At 47.0% G+C, this 16,069-nt stretch overlaps 1 protein-coding gene across 1 annotated transcript in view; it reads right to left on the bottom strand.

The window, feature by feature from the left end:
• Positions 1 to 454: 454 nt before the first annotated feature.
• The window catches only part of SLC16A2 (solute carrier family 16 member 2), a 101,080-nt gene continuing 85,465 nt past the window's right edge, over positions 455 to 16,069 (bottom strand). Inside the window, exons 2-6 of the mRNA XM_023202519.1 lie at positions 13,513 to 13,657; positions 9,851 to 10,301; positions 8,764 to 8,907; positions 4,915 to 5,143; positions 455 to 3,020 (exon numbers count right to left, since the gene is read on the bottom strand). Of these exons, the coding sequence (XP_023058287.1) occupies positions 2,800 to 3,020; positions 4,915 to 5,143; positions 8,764 to 8,907; positions 9,851 to 10,301; positions 13,513 to 13,657 (1,190 nt within the window). The 3' untranslated portion in view covers positions 455 to 2,799. The remainder of the gene's footprint in view (positions 3,021 to 4,914; positions 5,144 to 8,763; positions 8,908 to 9,850; positions 10,302 to 13,512; positions 13,658 to 16,069) is intronic.

Below are 16,069 nucleotides of genomic sequence, written 5' to 3' on the forward strand. Positions count from 1 at the left end.
GCTAGTTTTTGTATTTTTAGTAGAGACGGGGTTTCACCGTGTTAGCCAGGATGGTCTCGATCTCCTGACCTCGTGATCCGCCCGTCTCGGCCTCCCAAAGTGCTGGGATTACAGGCTTGAGCCACCGCGCCCGGCCTAATGCCAGTTTTCAATACGGCACATTTGTAGCAAGGCTGTGGCCTTGGTGAGGCCTCCAGTCCATCTCAGCAAGTAAGCACATTTTCATTTTGTGAAGTAACCGCTTTTCCACTTCAGAGCTTAAAATTCCAATCTCAAATAGTCGACCAACTCCAAACCCCTATATAGCTCTTTTTCTAATTTCTGCTCTCACAGACAGCATAGAACCTGGCAGAAATTTGATTTGAAATGAGACTTCAACTCTGAAGTCAAACTTCCTGCTATTAATCAGGTTAAGACTATTTCTCCCTTGTAGGCAACATACATACCCAAACCGAATTTTTAGATCTGTTTATTTTGTTCCAAACTCCTTGAGGATTTAAATGTCCCATGTCTTGAGCTCTGAAATTTTATTCATTCTAGATTTAACTGTGGTGCATAAGAGGCTGCATCCTACTCTAAATATTAATACTGTGCTGCTTTTGCCAATCAACATTCTCTCCAAAAGCACACAAGCTCACATGTGCACATCCACATGTGTGGAAGAAGTAAATTGATACCCCACCATGTTATGTGACATCTGAATGGGCAGATTTGGGACCTATGAATGTCTTTCCTTCATCTGGAGAGAAGAGGACGACTGCCTGATTCTTAAGAGCTATCTGCACCTTGAGCAACAAAAGAGGTCCTGCAGAATCACCCTCTGGTGACTCAGTGAGAGTGAGGTGGGGAGGAATGGAAGCAGGGGCATTGTTGCTCCAGAATTTTCAATGGTCTCTCCTGGGAGTTACAGGGCTCCTAGGGCCCAGATTATCCTGTTCCACTACTGTTAGAACTGACAGGATAGGAACTAGGCCCTTTCTAGGGCCCCTTCCTACCCACAGAGCTAAGAACCAGTGGGTTTTCCTTTGGGGAGTTGATAAGAGCTGGACTGGGACCAGCGGAGGGGGCTCAGGACTTTGGCCTTGAATGAAATCATCGGAGGCCAACCATGCCCCAGCTGCCTGTTTGTAACGGAAAATCATGAGTGGGAACTATTGTCTTCTTTGGAGCCCCTCAGGGCAACCTCATCCTCCTGGCCCTGGGATGACCCTGGCTTAGGGTGGCAAGTTACTGTTGGCTCCAAGTGACAGCCAGGAATGCTTGGCAAAAATGATGACAGGGTGGGTGACAGGAACACAATAGACAAAGGCTCAGAGAGGGGAAAAAGAGACACAGAGGCAGAGTGAGGAGAGACTGAGCTCCTAATGAGGTGAGCTGTGCTAACTGAACACAGCCTGGCAGTGCCCTCTGCCCCTAGCCAGGGGCACTGGGAATGTTCTTCAGTAAGATTGTTGCCAGAGCCTGGGCATAAGGAAGCATCAGTCACCTACTTCAGAGGGATCAAAGTGGTTCAGAGTCTACCTTTCATGGCACCTTTAATGCCCTCGAAGCAAAGTGGCGTAGGATGCCCAGCATGGGAGACACATTGGGTGGTAAAGGCTAGGATGGCTTCCCCTTCCCAAAAGAAATTGTCCAACCCTATGTGCAACTGCTGCCTGTACCTTTTTGGGATCCAGGCTGGGAATTGGGTTTTTTTCTTAAATAGTCCCTTTTCTGGCCTGGCCCAGGTGGAAATATAGACCTGTCATGAAAACTGAGAGATGGGGCTGGTCCACTGCCCCTCCTCCCACCATGGCAGCTCGTGTCATCAGTCCTCCTCCGCCTGCTGAGATGAAAGGAGTTTCTTCACATTTTGCCATGTGTATACAAGAATGGGGAGCTGGGAGGGCATCGAGATTAATGCCTTGGTCTGTAAAATTTGTAAAAATCAGTGACTGGAACATGGAACACTGTGGTGTTTAAGGTTTCTTCCCTATATGTCATTCTACTCTTCCAGTGTAGGATTATATAGCTTGAGCCAAAAAGTGAGATGTGGCTCAGCCTGAGATGAGTGGGACTGATGCTAGTGTTAGGAGTGGACTGGGCCAAGGTAAGGTTGATTGGCCCAAGTTCCGGGTCTCTCCTTTCTCCAAGCACCCATGTGTCTATGACAGTCATACAAAGAAATAGAGGGGAAAGAGTATGGAGAGAAGTCAGTAGAGGAAAAAAAAGAAGGAAGGGAAGAGGGGAGCAGACTGTTAACCAACCAAACGATAAGGGCACTGCCTCTACCCAGTTCTTGGGAAGCCGCAGCCATCAGCAACTCTAAGGCTAACCAAGGCTACTTGTCTCATTTTTACCTCCCTGCCCCTCCACCCAGTGGCTCCCAAATATGGATGGCAATGACCTCCTCAGCAAACAGAGACTTGGGCCTACCCTATTAAGCTCCTGGGGACATGGTAGCACCTTTGGCAGTTGATTATAGTGGGTGAATAACAAGCTGGGGCCAGGAGGTCCCATCCTCCTCCTCCCCCAGGGCTTAGAAAGTATATGGAGAGATTCCAAAGGCCAGGGGGTGATCCCAAGCTTTCCCAGATCCTGGGAGGAGAAAAGACCTGGCAAATTTAAAGGTATTCTGGGGAGAATTTAGTTAATGAGTTTGGAACACCTGGAGCTTTGGCTCCAAGGAGATTGTCAGGTGGCTGAAATGCTGTGTGCGCAGGTCTGGGAACAAGTGTGCTGGTGGCAAAAATGTAAATGCTGAGCAGGGTGGGATGAAGGGGAAGAGCTGGGAAAGGGCACACAACGGCAAGAAAGGCATTAGATTGGTTCCTCAGGATTGGGGGAGCCTGGCAGTAGCTCCCCATTGGGGTCTGGATCAGGGGCCAACATCTTATCCTTGCTGGAATCTCTCTGCTCTTTCTTGAACATCCTTTGATGCATCAGAGGGACGAAGAAGAGGATTACAGCCCCGATGATGGGGGGCACACCGGCAAAGTAGAAGGCCACATGGTAGTCCCCAAAACAGTTTCGGAGCAGGCCTGAAACAGTCAAGAGAGACAAGTCAAGCTCAGCTTTGCCCTACTGTCCAAAGGTGCTCTCAGCCCCTTCTAGGGACCATCACAGTGTCTATCCAGAAAATCTTGGCCTGTATTGCCTTGACTCAGGAGCTCCCTCAACTTCAAGGGCAGGTGACTCCTCCCAAAGGCACTGGGGCTGCAGGCTCTTGAGTGAATGCTCATTATGAAAGAAGCTAATGAAGCTTCTCTTAAAGTTTCTCCATTTATGACTTTCATCAATCTAAGTTCTAGTCACACCTAGTTACAGAGTTAGGAGGAAACCTAGTTTAAAAGAACTCCACGGAAGATGGCCAAGTATTATCTTGGTCCACAGTGATATTTCCCCTCTCCGTACCCCCGCCCCCCCAACAAATGGTTCCTGTGGTACATTTCAGATGAGTTCTTATTTTCCTTTTCTCTGAAGTGACCCTTCTCTGAAGTTCCATTTGTCCTAGCAAGAGGCTATACGTGTTCCTTTCAGTTACATATATGGTTGTCCCCTCTGGTTTTCTCCAAGCTGCCAAACCGAGGATATATTTGACATGAGATGCAAGGCCTTCCCGACTCACTTTCAGAAGCTAATGTGTGGTACCTCATGGTACCTCAGAGCCCAGAAACAGCATTCAGGAAAGGCAAAAATGCCCTTGGCCTTTTGCTTACTCAGGAGTTAAGCAAATTGGAAAGAAATGTGGATTCTGGGGCACTGTTTGGATCAGGGGGTGAGTAGAGGCCCCCTTCCCCCAACGGGTAGTGTGGCTGTTGCCCGAGAGCCTGAGTGAAAGCTTTTGCCACTGTCACACAGTGCCCTCATATCACCTTGCACATAATTTGTGTTCGAAGAATATTTGTTGAATTAACCCACTTCACCAGCCTAGGAGAAGCTAATGCATGAATCAATATTTGCAATAAATCCTATAGAAAAGAAATAGAGTTGCCAGGCACAGTGGCTCACACCTGTAATCCCAGCACTTTGGGAGGCCAAGGCGGGTGGATCACGAGGTCAGGAGATCGAGACCATGCTGGCTAACACAATGAAACCCCGTCTCTACTAAAAATACAAAAAATTAGCTGGGCGTGGTGGCACGCACCTGTACTCCCAGCTACTTGGGAGACTGAGGCAGGAGAATCGCTTGAACCTGGGAGGCGGAGGTTGCAATGAGCCGGGATAGCTGAGATCGCACCACTGCACTCCAGCCTGGTGAAAAAGCAAGACTCTGTCTCAAAAAAAAAAAAAAAAAAAAAAAAAGGAAAAGAAATGGAGTTCTCTTGTCATTGGTTTTCTGTTCCCTGTTCCCTGGGATACCAACAGTGCCCTTCTGGGAAAATGAAGGGAGAAACCAGGAGTGCTGAAAAGATGGCAACTCAACACTTCCTGCTGAAGGTGAGCCTCACTGGCTTAATTCTGGTGTGTTACTTTAATCAAATATCTTCTATAGGCTCAGTTCAGAAGCCGGCAGAGGAGGAGGAGGAGGATGTCCCTAGGTTTTGATAAAACCAGAGATTGCTTTCTCTTCTCTTCCTACCCAACCTTGCAAATAATCACATGCCTGTGGAGAGAGTGAGAGGATACTAGATCAGTGGAATCGTTGGAAGGCCAAACTCATTTTTCTCTCCACCCCCCTGGAAGGATCCATGCCATCTGAAATAAAACCCTATTGAAACAGATATACCACCATGGAAAATCCATCCCTCAGAATGGATCCGTGCGTGTGTTTAATCTCTTCCACTAGTAGTGATAAGGGGTTTCATGCACTCTGACAAAGCTGTTTAAATAGAGGATAGGAGGAAAAGGGGCCTGAAGAGGTGCTCAGGAGTGCCAGTATCCAGGGAAAACAGGGCTCCCTAATTCATGCCCTCCCTGGAATATCAGTCTCACCTGCAATGGGGGGCCCAGCAATCATTGGCAGGGCCATCATGCCCAGGAGGTAGCCAATGGCCTGTGAGGCCTGCATTGGGCCCACCAGCTCAAATGCAATGGGGGCCATTATGGTGATGAAGAAGCCATCACAAAGGCCCAGGAAAAGACAGACGACGATAAGGCCCCCGAAGTCCCGGCACAGGGGAATCATCATGGACATCAGGCCCAGGAGCAGGAAGGAAAGGACCTGGAGAAACAAGGGCCTGAGGTCACATGCTGGCCAGCCAAGAACACATAGCATCACATCTCCTTTCTCAAGTCTTCATTTCTTCCATCTATACAATGGGGTGATGGGAGGGGGAGGGTGTCAACAGAGAGAGCAGTTGGACTGAATAGTTAGGCCCTTTCTAAGTCTTGCACTGAGGGATTCAAAGTCCAAGAAAGGCCCTACTTAACTGTGATTCTGTCGGGATTAAAAAAAAAAAAAAAAGTTGGGGGATACTTGGCCCCTGGCCTCAAGAAGTTTGTCTTTGCACTAGACCCTAAGATAAAAGGAATTGTTGTTTCTGCTTTCTGAGCCTGTATTTGGCTTACCCAGGGATGAGGGTCTGGGATCAGGCCATACTGGTGTTCTCAGATCCAAGTAAAGTATGGAAAGAGGGAAGGGAGGGCATGAGGATGGCTTGCATGATGATCAGATGGGGTTGTAAGTGGAAGGCACAGCTTCTTGAAATGGGGAAGGAGCCAGTGCCCATTTTTGTGAAGGCTGATTTTATAAAATAGCTTGGCATAAAGGAAACCATTGGGACATTCACCCAGGTTCCTATGCTTTAGGACATGGACTGCACTGCCTATCTCAGACATCTCAGACACATGGCTCTGGGGCCCTCTGAGGACACCCTGAGAAGGCAGAAAAAGGAACCTTTTAAGGGAACCAAGCCACTGGGAAAGTGTGTGTCTAGGGAGAATGAAGCCAGCCCAGGAACACTGACTAGCCACTGGGCTTTCTTTGGGCTAAGCAAAATGACTCCAAAATGAAAAAACTGCCTTTCCAGAGGTGTTTTTTTTTTTCCTTCTCCACAGAGAAAAGGGCCACTGCAAACATAGCTGGTCTTCATTTGCAACCTGTGTTGGCCAGCTAGACTGAAGACCTGGGCTGCAGGCAGAGAAAAGAACCCTGCCCCCATCCTGCTGCTGCCAACCCCCTGCAGCCAGTAGAGCCAGGTCAGAGCCAGGTCATCCCAGGGTCGGGGCTAAGATCTGATCTCTTTATCAAGGCCTTAATAGGCCCAAGGATTTTCTAATAGTTCACACCAGCAAGCCAACTTAGCCAAGAACACACTGAAGGAGTGGGGGACATGGTTATTTGGTGCCCTAAAGATTTTCTATGTTGTTGCTGGCAGTGGGTTTGTTAGGTTGATCAGTTGGTTTTTGGAGAGGATAATGCCATCTGAAGACATCTTTTTTTTTGAGATGGAGTCTCGCTCTGTCACCCAGGCTGGAGTGCAGTGGCCGGATCTCAGCTCACTGCAAGCTCCACCTCCCGGGTTTTACGCCATTCTCCTGCCTCAGCCTCCCAAGTAGCTGGGACTACAGACGCCCGCCACGTCGCCTGGCTAGTTTTTTGTATTTTTTAGTAGAGATGGGGTTTCACCGTGTTGGCCAGGATGGTCTCGATCTCCTGACCTCGTGATCCGCCCGTCTCGGCCTCCCAAAGTGCTGGGATTACAGGCTTGAGCCACCGCGCCCGGCCCGAGGACATCTCTTTGTTGGGAGACTTTGAACTTTGCCCAGGCAGTTTTGAGGTAGCTAGGCAGAAGCTAGGAATAAGAACCCCAGTACCTGAGCTTATCCTTTAAGAGATTCACACACAACTATAAGATAAAACCAGACACACCTATCAATAAAGCCCATTATGGAAATTGAAAGTTAATACCATTATATAACACAAAGAACCTTATTAACTGATTTTAATCAGGTCTAAGTATTACCTATTGTATCTAGCTGTCTGTTAAACATCCTCCATGAGGCTTTGCCAAGGTTCAGAAATTTGAAATGCCTCTTGGACGTGAGAAACAGGCCTCAAGATTCAGAAATTTAAAATCCCTCTTGGACGTGAGAAACAGGCCTCAAGAATTGGCACAAAATGAGGCTGTCTTGCAGCCTGTCACTATTTCCTTTCCAGCAGACTGTCCAGGGGCTTGATGCCAGAGACATGTGCCTGTCTTTACCAACAGTAGGAGCCACAGAGTCTACTAGATAGCTCTTCAGAACCTGAAGGTGTGTATACTCCTTTCCTCCCCCAGGCCTGTACTCCTGCATTACATGCAGGGAGAGAGGCAGGCAAATTCCTGTGATGGAGTATCTTAACAAACTCAAGAGAAAGAAGTTCATCCATTGTCTTGTGCTCTTGGCCCAAGACACTGAATTTGTAAAATGAGGAAGTTGAACTACTAGTTGATGAAGATACGTTTCAGCTATAATGTTCTAAGATTATTTTATATTATTGTAAGTGGTAAAACTCAGTGAAGTAAGAGTAAGGAAAAGGGGCAGGAGCAGTGGGTGGGTGGTCAGCAGAGGCACTGGGTCCTAAGCCTATCTTGGCCTCTAACTGGCTAATGCCTCCCTGTCCCTTGGAACTCCAACTGTGTAACAGAAAGCAAAAGCTGCTGAGGCTCTACCTTTCTCCTAGGGACTGTGATAAGAATCACATGAGTTATATGACTAGGCAGGGGCTGCTGTCTCTTCTCAAGATAAAGCCCTGGCCCAATGCCAGATTACCCTGATTTTCAGAACTCTTTGGCATCTTGGAGCTGCTAATACTGGCAGGGAAGACTCACAAGGGTGTCATGTGGGTGAGGCTGGGAAAGCCACACATACTACTATGCAAATAGCTACCCAGATAAAGCACTTGCTGATATTTGCACAGGAATTCAAAATTTCAATTGGTTTATCTCAATCACAAGATTATCTCTTGGTTTGACTTAGTCAAGTCACTTATCATCTCTGAGACTTGGCTCTGCCATCACTAAGGGCAAGGTAGAATATGAGAAGTGTGTTGCATAGGAGTTCAGCTCTGCTACTACTGTCTGCGTGAGCCTTTCCCTCTATTTCTCCACCACTGTAATGAGGTTGGATTGGATGGACCTTAAAAGCAACCCTGCCTCTGACAAAGCAGATTCACCAACTCTTGCAATCTAACAGCAAAAAAGTTAAGGAAAAGTTAATCATATTTTCATCCAAGATATTTGAGGGTACTTAGGAGAGCACTTGGGGCTATCAGAGACAGAGAAATCACCACTGTGAGTGTAGCCAAGACCCCTTGCAAGTGCTTTTAGGGCTTTCCCAGGAGATAAATGAGTCAGAACTCAATCACCTTCCTGATAGATTATTTGTGACTACTTGATTTTGGGGGCTATCTTTGCCCCTTCACAGGGTTCTGCACTTGGGTACGTCTTCATAAACCCACCTGCAGGATCATAAGTCAGGTAAGAGAGGCAATACTGCTGCCAGGTAGACAAAGACTGACAGCCTGAACAGTGGCCTGTATTCAGACCAGACCAGAGCCTAGTTCACACGGAAAATAGCCTTGGAGCATGGAGAGCCATTATGAATAAAATCTTCCTTTACATGTGTTCTAATAGGTTCCATATACACTGCTCTCACAGAATCCTCACTCAATCTTGGTAAAAGAGGCAGAACGAGGATGATTTTCTTTGTTTAAAAGCAGGTGAAATGGAGGCTCAGAGACTTTGATGGACTTTCCCATGCTACACAACAAGCTACTATTCTATACCAAAGGCTGTGAATAACCTTGCATTTGTGGCAGGCTGTTTCTCCCCACAGTGGACAGGTGGTCACACTCACCTGCAAGTAGATCTTCTTAAGTCCAGGGATGGAGTCACTGATGTGGCCTGACACAAGACGCCCAAGGCCTGAGGTAGCCCCAATACACACCAAGAGCACCCAGGTCTCCTTGATTTCTGAGAACTCCTCTTCCACATACTTCATCTGAAAAGCATAGCACAAGGACCCCCAGAAACAGGAGGAGAAAGAGGAGCTGACTGGTAACTGTAGGCATATCCAGAATCCTCTACTGGTTACTTTCCTGGAGCAGGACAGAAACCCCCTCTCCTGTAGCCCTACCTCCATGACAAGCTCTCTGGCTGCTTATCCCTTGGTTCTCTGGATTCTGGACTTCTGAGCAACAGCTGAGGAGGGTGGGTACCTCCACGCCCCTTCTAAGCCCCAGCAGGACAGAAAAATAGCCTAAATGATTGAGAAAATCCAAGGGTTTCTCTACTATCTCCCCATTCCCTTACCCCAAACTGACAGCCTAAGGCAACATCAAATCACCAGGGGAGAAGAATCCACCAACTTCCAGGCAACTCTTCCAAAATGTGTTTTAGGAAACATGAAGCCTGTGGAGGATAACAGCTGGACTACAACCAACAGTTCTGTAGCTGCATAAGTTTGGTGGATGGTTAGTTAAACAAAGCTGAATGGGTTTCTTTCCTACAATTTTTTTTTAAGTCCCTTTAAGGGATTACTACACATTATGAAGTTAGAGAGATCCAGTATATGTTACTTCCTAAACAAAATCATTTGACCACAAAGACCAGCATTCCACAGAATCCTGTCTTGGATCACCCAGGTCGGTCTCCTGCATCCTGGCAATGCGTATCTCCTCAAAAATCTATCTAAATTTCTACTGTGGGAGAAGCCATGGTCCATGGGCTTCCCCCTGTGGAATTGCCCCCATTTTCCACTAAGGTCTTCCCTCAACCTCTCTCTTTTTCCCTCTCTGGATCTCTCCAACCAATATTTTGTTTCTTTTCCCAAAGGTCCCAGCTCTGCCCTTTCAATGTCTCCCACCCCCACCCTCTGGAATCTAGGCAGGTTGAGGGTAGCTTCTTGGGGCCAGGTGGGGTGGGCCCACCCTGGTATTCCTCACCAGGTGTACATAGGGAACAAAGTAGCCAAGGGCAGCAGCAGCAATCCCGAAGGCCCAGATGCGGTAAGTGCGTTGGCGGAACACTCGCATGTTGAAGTACTTCCTGAGCTGAGCCAGAAAGCGCTGGTGCAGGGTGCGGACACCTCTCTTGCTTGGGGTGTCCTGGGAGCTGGGCAGGAGGGGCCGGTAGGTGAGTGAAAGCAGCATAAGAACAAACATGAAGGTACTCAGCACCTGGAAGGTTTGGGCCAGCTTGATCTTATCCCCCAGCATTCTGATGAGGAAGGGGAAGGACATGGAGAAAATGCTACTCCCAGCAGACACCACACCATTGGCCAGACCCAGGCGGCGTTGGAAGTAGTGGCCCAGGATGACGAGGGATGGCTGAAAGGCGAAGGAACAGCCACAACCAAAGAGAATCCCGTAGGTGAAGTAGCGCAGGCTTAGGGAGCTGTGGGAGAAACACCAAGAGCTGTCCTCAGCAGCCTGACCAGCAATCTATCTGCCCTCCCCTGTCAGCTTCCTGAGACTTCCATTCCTCCACCCTTAACCCACAGCCCCACTTGCCACTGACCCTCAGAGCTGACAAAGAAGAGGGCCTTCTGATCCCTGTGTTGCAGATGGGGAAGGAGAGGCTCAGAGAGGTAAAATAATTGGCCCAAGGTAACATAACTGGGAATCAGCAAAACTTGGACTTGAATCCAGGTCTGTGTGACTCTAGCATGACTCACAGCACCCCATCAAAGAGGACTGTTCAAAGGAAAGCCAGAACTAGCCCATGTAAAAGCTGGATGAGGGGCTACAAGGAGTCATTGTCTTAGAGAGAATAGTCTCACTTTACTATTGGTGGTGGCCAAAGCTTTATCCCAGGTAGCAACAAAGGTCTGCAAGAAGTCAAAATCCCGGAAGATTGAAACCTTCCATGGGACTCTTCAGTGTCTTTCTCCATGCTAAGGCCATTAATATTTCAGAGAATGGCTGATGATCTTCTGAGACATACGCTCTCCTCAACCCTGCCGAAGGTCCGCATATCCCAAGACCCTTTACACTAGGCCCTGGATGATCTCCGTGGGGATCATTAGGTAGGAGTCTCTTTAACTTTTAGAGTCCTGCCTTTGTTTCTGGATATGGTATAGATTTGTTTCCTAGAGTAGCCTGGCTCCTTGACAGCAAGTGGAGCCTCAAAGAATTTGTGGGCCTGGCCAAGTAAGACAGGTCCTGGCTTAAAACTCATAGGTCCTGCTGTGGCCATAAGCCTCTGAAACATAAAGTAAAGGGTCAGAAAGGGAAAGGCAATAGGAAGGTCAGCTTGGCCAGCCATATGCCCCCAGATAATATTGGCACAACTTAGTAAAGAATTTTGTTTTCTTTTTGATGCCTCAATATATTTTGCAATAGTTCTTATCTGGCCACTAAATTACCTAATATTCTTCTTGGTCAGGCAGTTCTTCTCTGGAGATAGACCCCGTCCTCATACTAAAGGACTGGGCCTAAGCTACAGAGAAGATGTGGTGCTAGCACTCATGATTCTAAGATAGCTATCATTATTGCTTTCCATCTGCTGGTATTCACTGGACATGAGCAAGGATTTGGTTTTGAAAGGGTTGTCTTTGCTTGGAACACATAGCTAAGCCAAATGCTCCTCTTCTGTCAGGTTCCTTTGGGCCTGTGCCCATTAGATTGTAAGTACCCTACGGGATTGGCCTGGCTTGGGGGCCTTATCCAAGGGGCCTTGTGTTAGACCTTCAAGGAAGGGGCCAGTGGGGGCAAAACAGGATTTGGTTTAGGGTGCTGTGTGGTGGATCTACTTCTAGCTGTACCCCAGGACTGGAGACCCATTGTTTGGGTTTTCCAAAGCCCCACCAGCCCTGTCTGCATCCTGCCCCATTCCATGTCATTCAGAGGAACTCAGGGCCCTGAGTGAGACAATAGGAAGGATGATTTGAAGCTCTAACCATGAGCAGAACCATTTTTCCACTGGATGTGAAGCCATCCAGAAAGTTTCTTGGCTCTGAAGATCCTCTTACAGAAAGAACAAAGCGGGTAGAGAAGAAGGTTAGGGGCTGGAGAACAGAACGCCTACTCCAATGTGCCTACAGAAGCATGCCAGAAGAAAACACCACATCTGAGCTCCTTCCCCTCCTGTAATTGAGCCCATGTGGATTGGAAGGGAAATGGGATCCATATGTTGCTAATTCGTTTACACTTTGCTCTGCTTGGTCTTAAAAAGCAGACCTTTGCTGTGTAGTGCTGAGACTGGAGCTGCTTCTGAAGCCTAGCTCCTATCCACAGCTTGCTGGGGGTGAATGAGGCTGACCACCAGAGGGGTTCTGAAAAGGTCTGGAGCTGCTGCCCTGGGAGTGCTGAGTAGTTTCCAGGCAGGACATGGATTTTCCCTTTTCTGTCCCAGTTGGATGGGACGAAGCCAAGAAATGACTGCAGACCAAATCTAAGCTCTGCTGGAGGGTAGGCTGGGCAGCTGGAAATGCTCAAGCCATAAAGAAAGTTGGCTTACCTCACAGGGCCCAGTTAAGGCAAAACACAATTATCATTCTCTACTGTGAGTGGAACCTTAGGCCTAGAGAGCCATGGTGCTTTTCTGGGTAACTCAGCTCAGAAAGCAAGTCTCTGACAAGTTAGCTCTGACCTCATCCTAGACATGTCACCATGGCCATTTCTCATTTCCATGTTTCCAGGCTGGCATTCCCCTACTTGGCCCAAGCAGATTGGAAGTAGGAGGTGCCATAACTTCCAGAGTGTCTTTGGCAGAAAGTCAACAGAGTTCTTTAGGAATTCCATATTCCTCAGGCTGTGGTATAGGGTATTTATTTTCCCTTACCCTACACACATTCTTCTTCAGGCTGGCAGAAAAGAAAGCAGAAAATGAACCTAGAGCCTGCTTCTCGCCTGACACTGCCAAGTTCTGCCAGTGGAACCAGTGGGACTAGGGTTTCCGTTTAGCCCAGGCCTAGCTGGGTAGCTGGGTTCTGGGTTTGTATCTCAGTGAGGGATATTGCTGATCATCCTTCTGATGCCCATGATGTGAATCATTTTCTGTCCCAAATCATCCATATGTCAGCAGCCTGAGCTATCTGGAAAAGAGTCAGAAATGCTAAACATCCTTGGGCTCAGTTGACCTCTTTTTCAGAATAAGATTCCTTTGGGAATCCTGTGCTAGGTGTTCACATGGGTTCACTTGAGAAGTTCAGTTTTGGGATGGAAAGTGAGGTCGTGAGATGTGTGGCACACTGAAGGGGAATCGAATAGCAGAGTTGAAAGAGACGTAAAAAGACCATATGGTCAAATCCCCTCATGTTACAGATGTAGAAATTGAGGCACAGAGAGCAATGGTACTCATCAATTGTTCTATTGCCATTCAGTGGCCAAAACTGGACTTGGGCCCAGGTCTATGAACTATCAGGCTTAGAGTACTCCTACCACTTTGGAACTCTTGGGTCCTCTCTGGGGATACTTCCTACCAATGTGTCCTGGGGAACCTACCTAAACGAGTTCACTGGATTCTGAATCCAGGGTGCAGGATCTTTCAGGGCCCTACATGGCCATGGCCATGGGATTCTGCAGTGAGAAAAGTAACCCTAGCTAAAGCCCAGAAAAAACCAACCCTCAGCCTTGGGGAAATAACCACTAACTCCTAGCCTTACCTGGTGAAGGAGCTGGTATGGAGGCCAATGAAAGCAACGGCAGCCCCTGCGGTTGCTGTGATTCGGCAGCCCAAACGGTCAGTGAATATACTCACAATGGGAGAACAGAAGAAGATCATACCCATCGCAAGGGCTCCTACCCATGCTGCAGAGAAAACAAGCACAAAGACACTTTAGCTTAGTGTAGTGCCTAGTGGTACTGCTGGTATCTCAGCTCTTCTTCTCTGGCCTTTCACAGGGGGCATTGCATTGGTCTGCATTGCCAGCTTGCTAGTCTCCAATGATCAGAGAGTTTTGCAAGAAGAGACTAGATACGAAACAGGGGATTCTATCACTGGGGTAAGATTTGGACTAGTCGATATTTCAGGCTTTTCCAGGGACGCTAAGCCATATCTATAGCCTTAGGTTCTAAGCCACTTGGCTTCAGGGGCAAAAAACACTGGGGTTAAGCTTTCGGGAGCTAAGGTCAGGCTTGTCTCCCACATTAGAACAACCCTGTGAAGATAAGACTAAGGAGCAGAGAAGGCCACAGACAAAAGCCTCCTAGAATTGTACTAGGATACACGGCAGGTTCATGGGCCACCTAAAGATTTCTAAGGCCACTGTGCAAGAGAGTCATGTAACCCTCATGCTGAAATCCGTCATCAGAGCCCATGTTTGGCAAATTCCTGACTTCAAACTCAAGAAGATGTTATCTTGTTTCTAAAGGCTCTTAAGTGTCTATAACAATCCTCACTAAGGAGAAAGGAACTTGCCCTTTTACTTAGATTCTTCCAGTCCGTTTCCCTTTGCTCAGCCCTCAGAAGGAAAGTTCAAGCTTTTTTTTTTTTTTTGGTCTGAAGGCTGTTATCAAGTGTCATCTTGAGCCTCTCTTTTCTCCACCAAATAATCTTAGCTCCCTTAACTTTTCCTCTTAGCTTTAATTTCTAACTCTGAAATTAATTTCAGAACTCTCCTTTGAACACTTCCAACTCTTCATCATCATCCTCAAAGAGCATTCATTGAGTGACACATGAGCTAGGCACTGGGCCAACTTCTGGCTGTCTCCAATTGTGGAGCCCCAGTGGGCCAAAGGAAGTCAGTCTGGGGCTAGTCAACTGGCTGCGTCTCTTACTTCAGTGCCAAATAGGTTTCTCAGCTTCCCATTGGGAATCTTTACTTTGTTGGAGCCCTACCCTGAGCCCTCTCTGCCTGGCTTCAAAAGTACTAGCCTGGGACAGCAGGAGATCTTAACTTTTTATCACAGTTTCACCTCTTACCTTGCCATTTCATCTCCTATCAGCTGTGAGATCTTGAGAAGTCACACAGCATTTCTCTAATCCTCAGTTTTCTCATCTGAAATGGAGATTAAAATTTCTGCTTGCACCTGCCTCAAACATTTCTTTTTCTTTTTTTCTTTTTTTGAGACGTTGTCTCGCTTTGTTGCCCAGGCTGGAGTGCAGTGGCCCAATCTCTGCTCACTGCAAGCTCCGCCTCCCGGGTTCATGCCGTTCTCCTGCCTCAGCTTCCTGAGTAGCTGGGGCTATAGGCGCCCGCCACCACACCCGGCTAATTTTTTTTTTTGTATTTTTAGTAGAGACGGGGTTTCACCGTGTTGACCAGGATGGTCTCAATATTCTGACCTTGTGATCTGCTGAAGATCAGGGCCAGGTGTGGTGGCTCACGCCTGTAATCCCAGCACTTTGGGAGGCCAGGGTGGGCAGATCATGAGGTCAGGAGATCAAGACCATCCTGGCTAACATAGTGAAACCCCATCTCTACTCAAAATACAAAAAATTAGCTGGGTGTGGTGGTGGTGCCTGTAGTTCCAGCTACTCAGGAGGCTGAGGCAGGAGAATTGCCTGAACCCAGGAAGCGGAGCTTGCAGTGAGCTGAGATCACACCACTGCGCTCCAGCCTGGGTGAAAGAGTGAGGCTCCGTCTCAAGAAAAAAAAAAAAAAATCAAATATAATTATAAGTATAAGAGAACTTTGTAAATATCAATAATCACATCATGTTTAAAAATCAATGCAAAATGTATCATAGACTTAATGTAAAACTTAAAACTATAAAACTTCTAGAAGAACATATAGGAGAAAAATCTTCCTGGCCTTTGGTTAGGCAAAGATTTTGCAGATATTCACAAAAAGTATGATCCATAAAAGAAAATATTTGATATATTAGACTTGATCAAAATTGAAAACTTCTGCTTTTCAAAAATAGTTATGAAAATGAAAAGGCAAGCCACAGATGGAAAAATTTTGCAGCACACAAAATCTGACAATAGGCTGGTATTCACCATACAAGAGTGAGTTGAGTCTCACAACTCAATAATAAAGCAAACAATCTAACTTAAAATATGGGCAAAAGAACAGGGATTACACAATTACACATGTGTACATACATTTATGATATGAATAGTAATTAAGCATATAAAAAGATGCTCAACGTCACTAATCAGTTGAGAAACACATATTAAAACCACAATGAGACAGCCCTTACCAAGAAAGGATTTTTTCTTTTCTTTTTCTTTTCTTTTTTTTTTTTTTTTTTTTTTTTTTTTTTTTTTTTTTTTTT

The sequence above is a fragment of the Piliocolobus tephrosceles genome, chromosome 12 (genome assembly GCF_002776525.5).
Source record: "Piliocolobus tephrosceles isolate RC106 chromosome 12, ASM277652v3, whole genome shotgun sequence".
NCBI lineage: Eukaryota > Metazoa > Chordata > Mammalia > Primates > Cercopithecidae > Piliocolobus > Piliocolobus tephrosceles.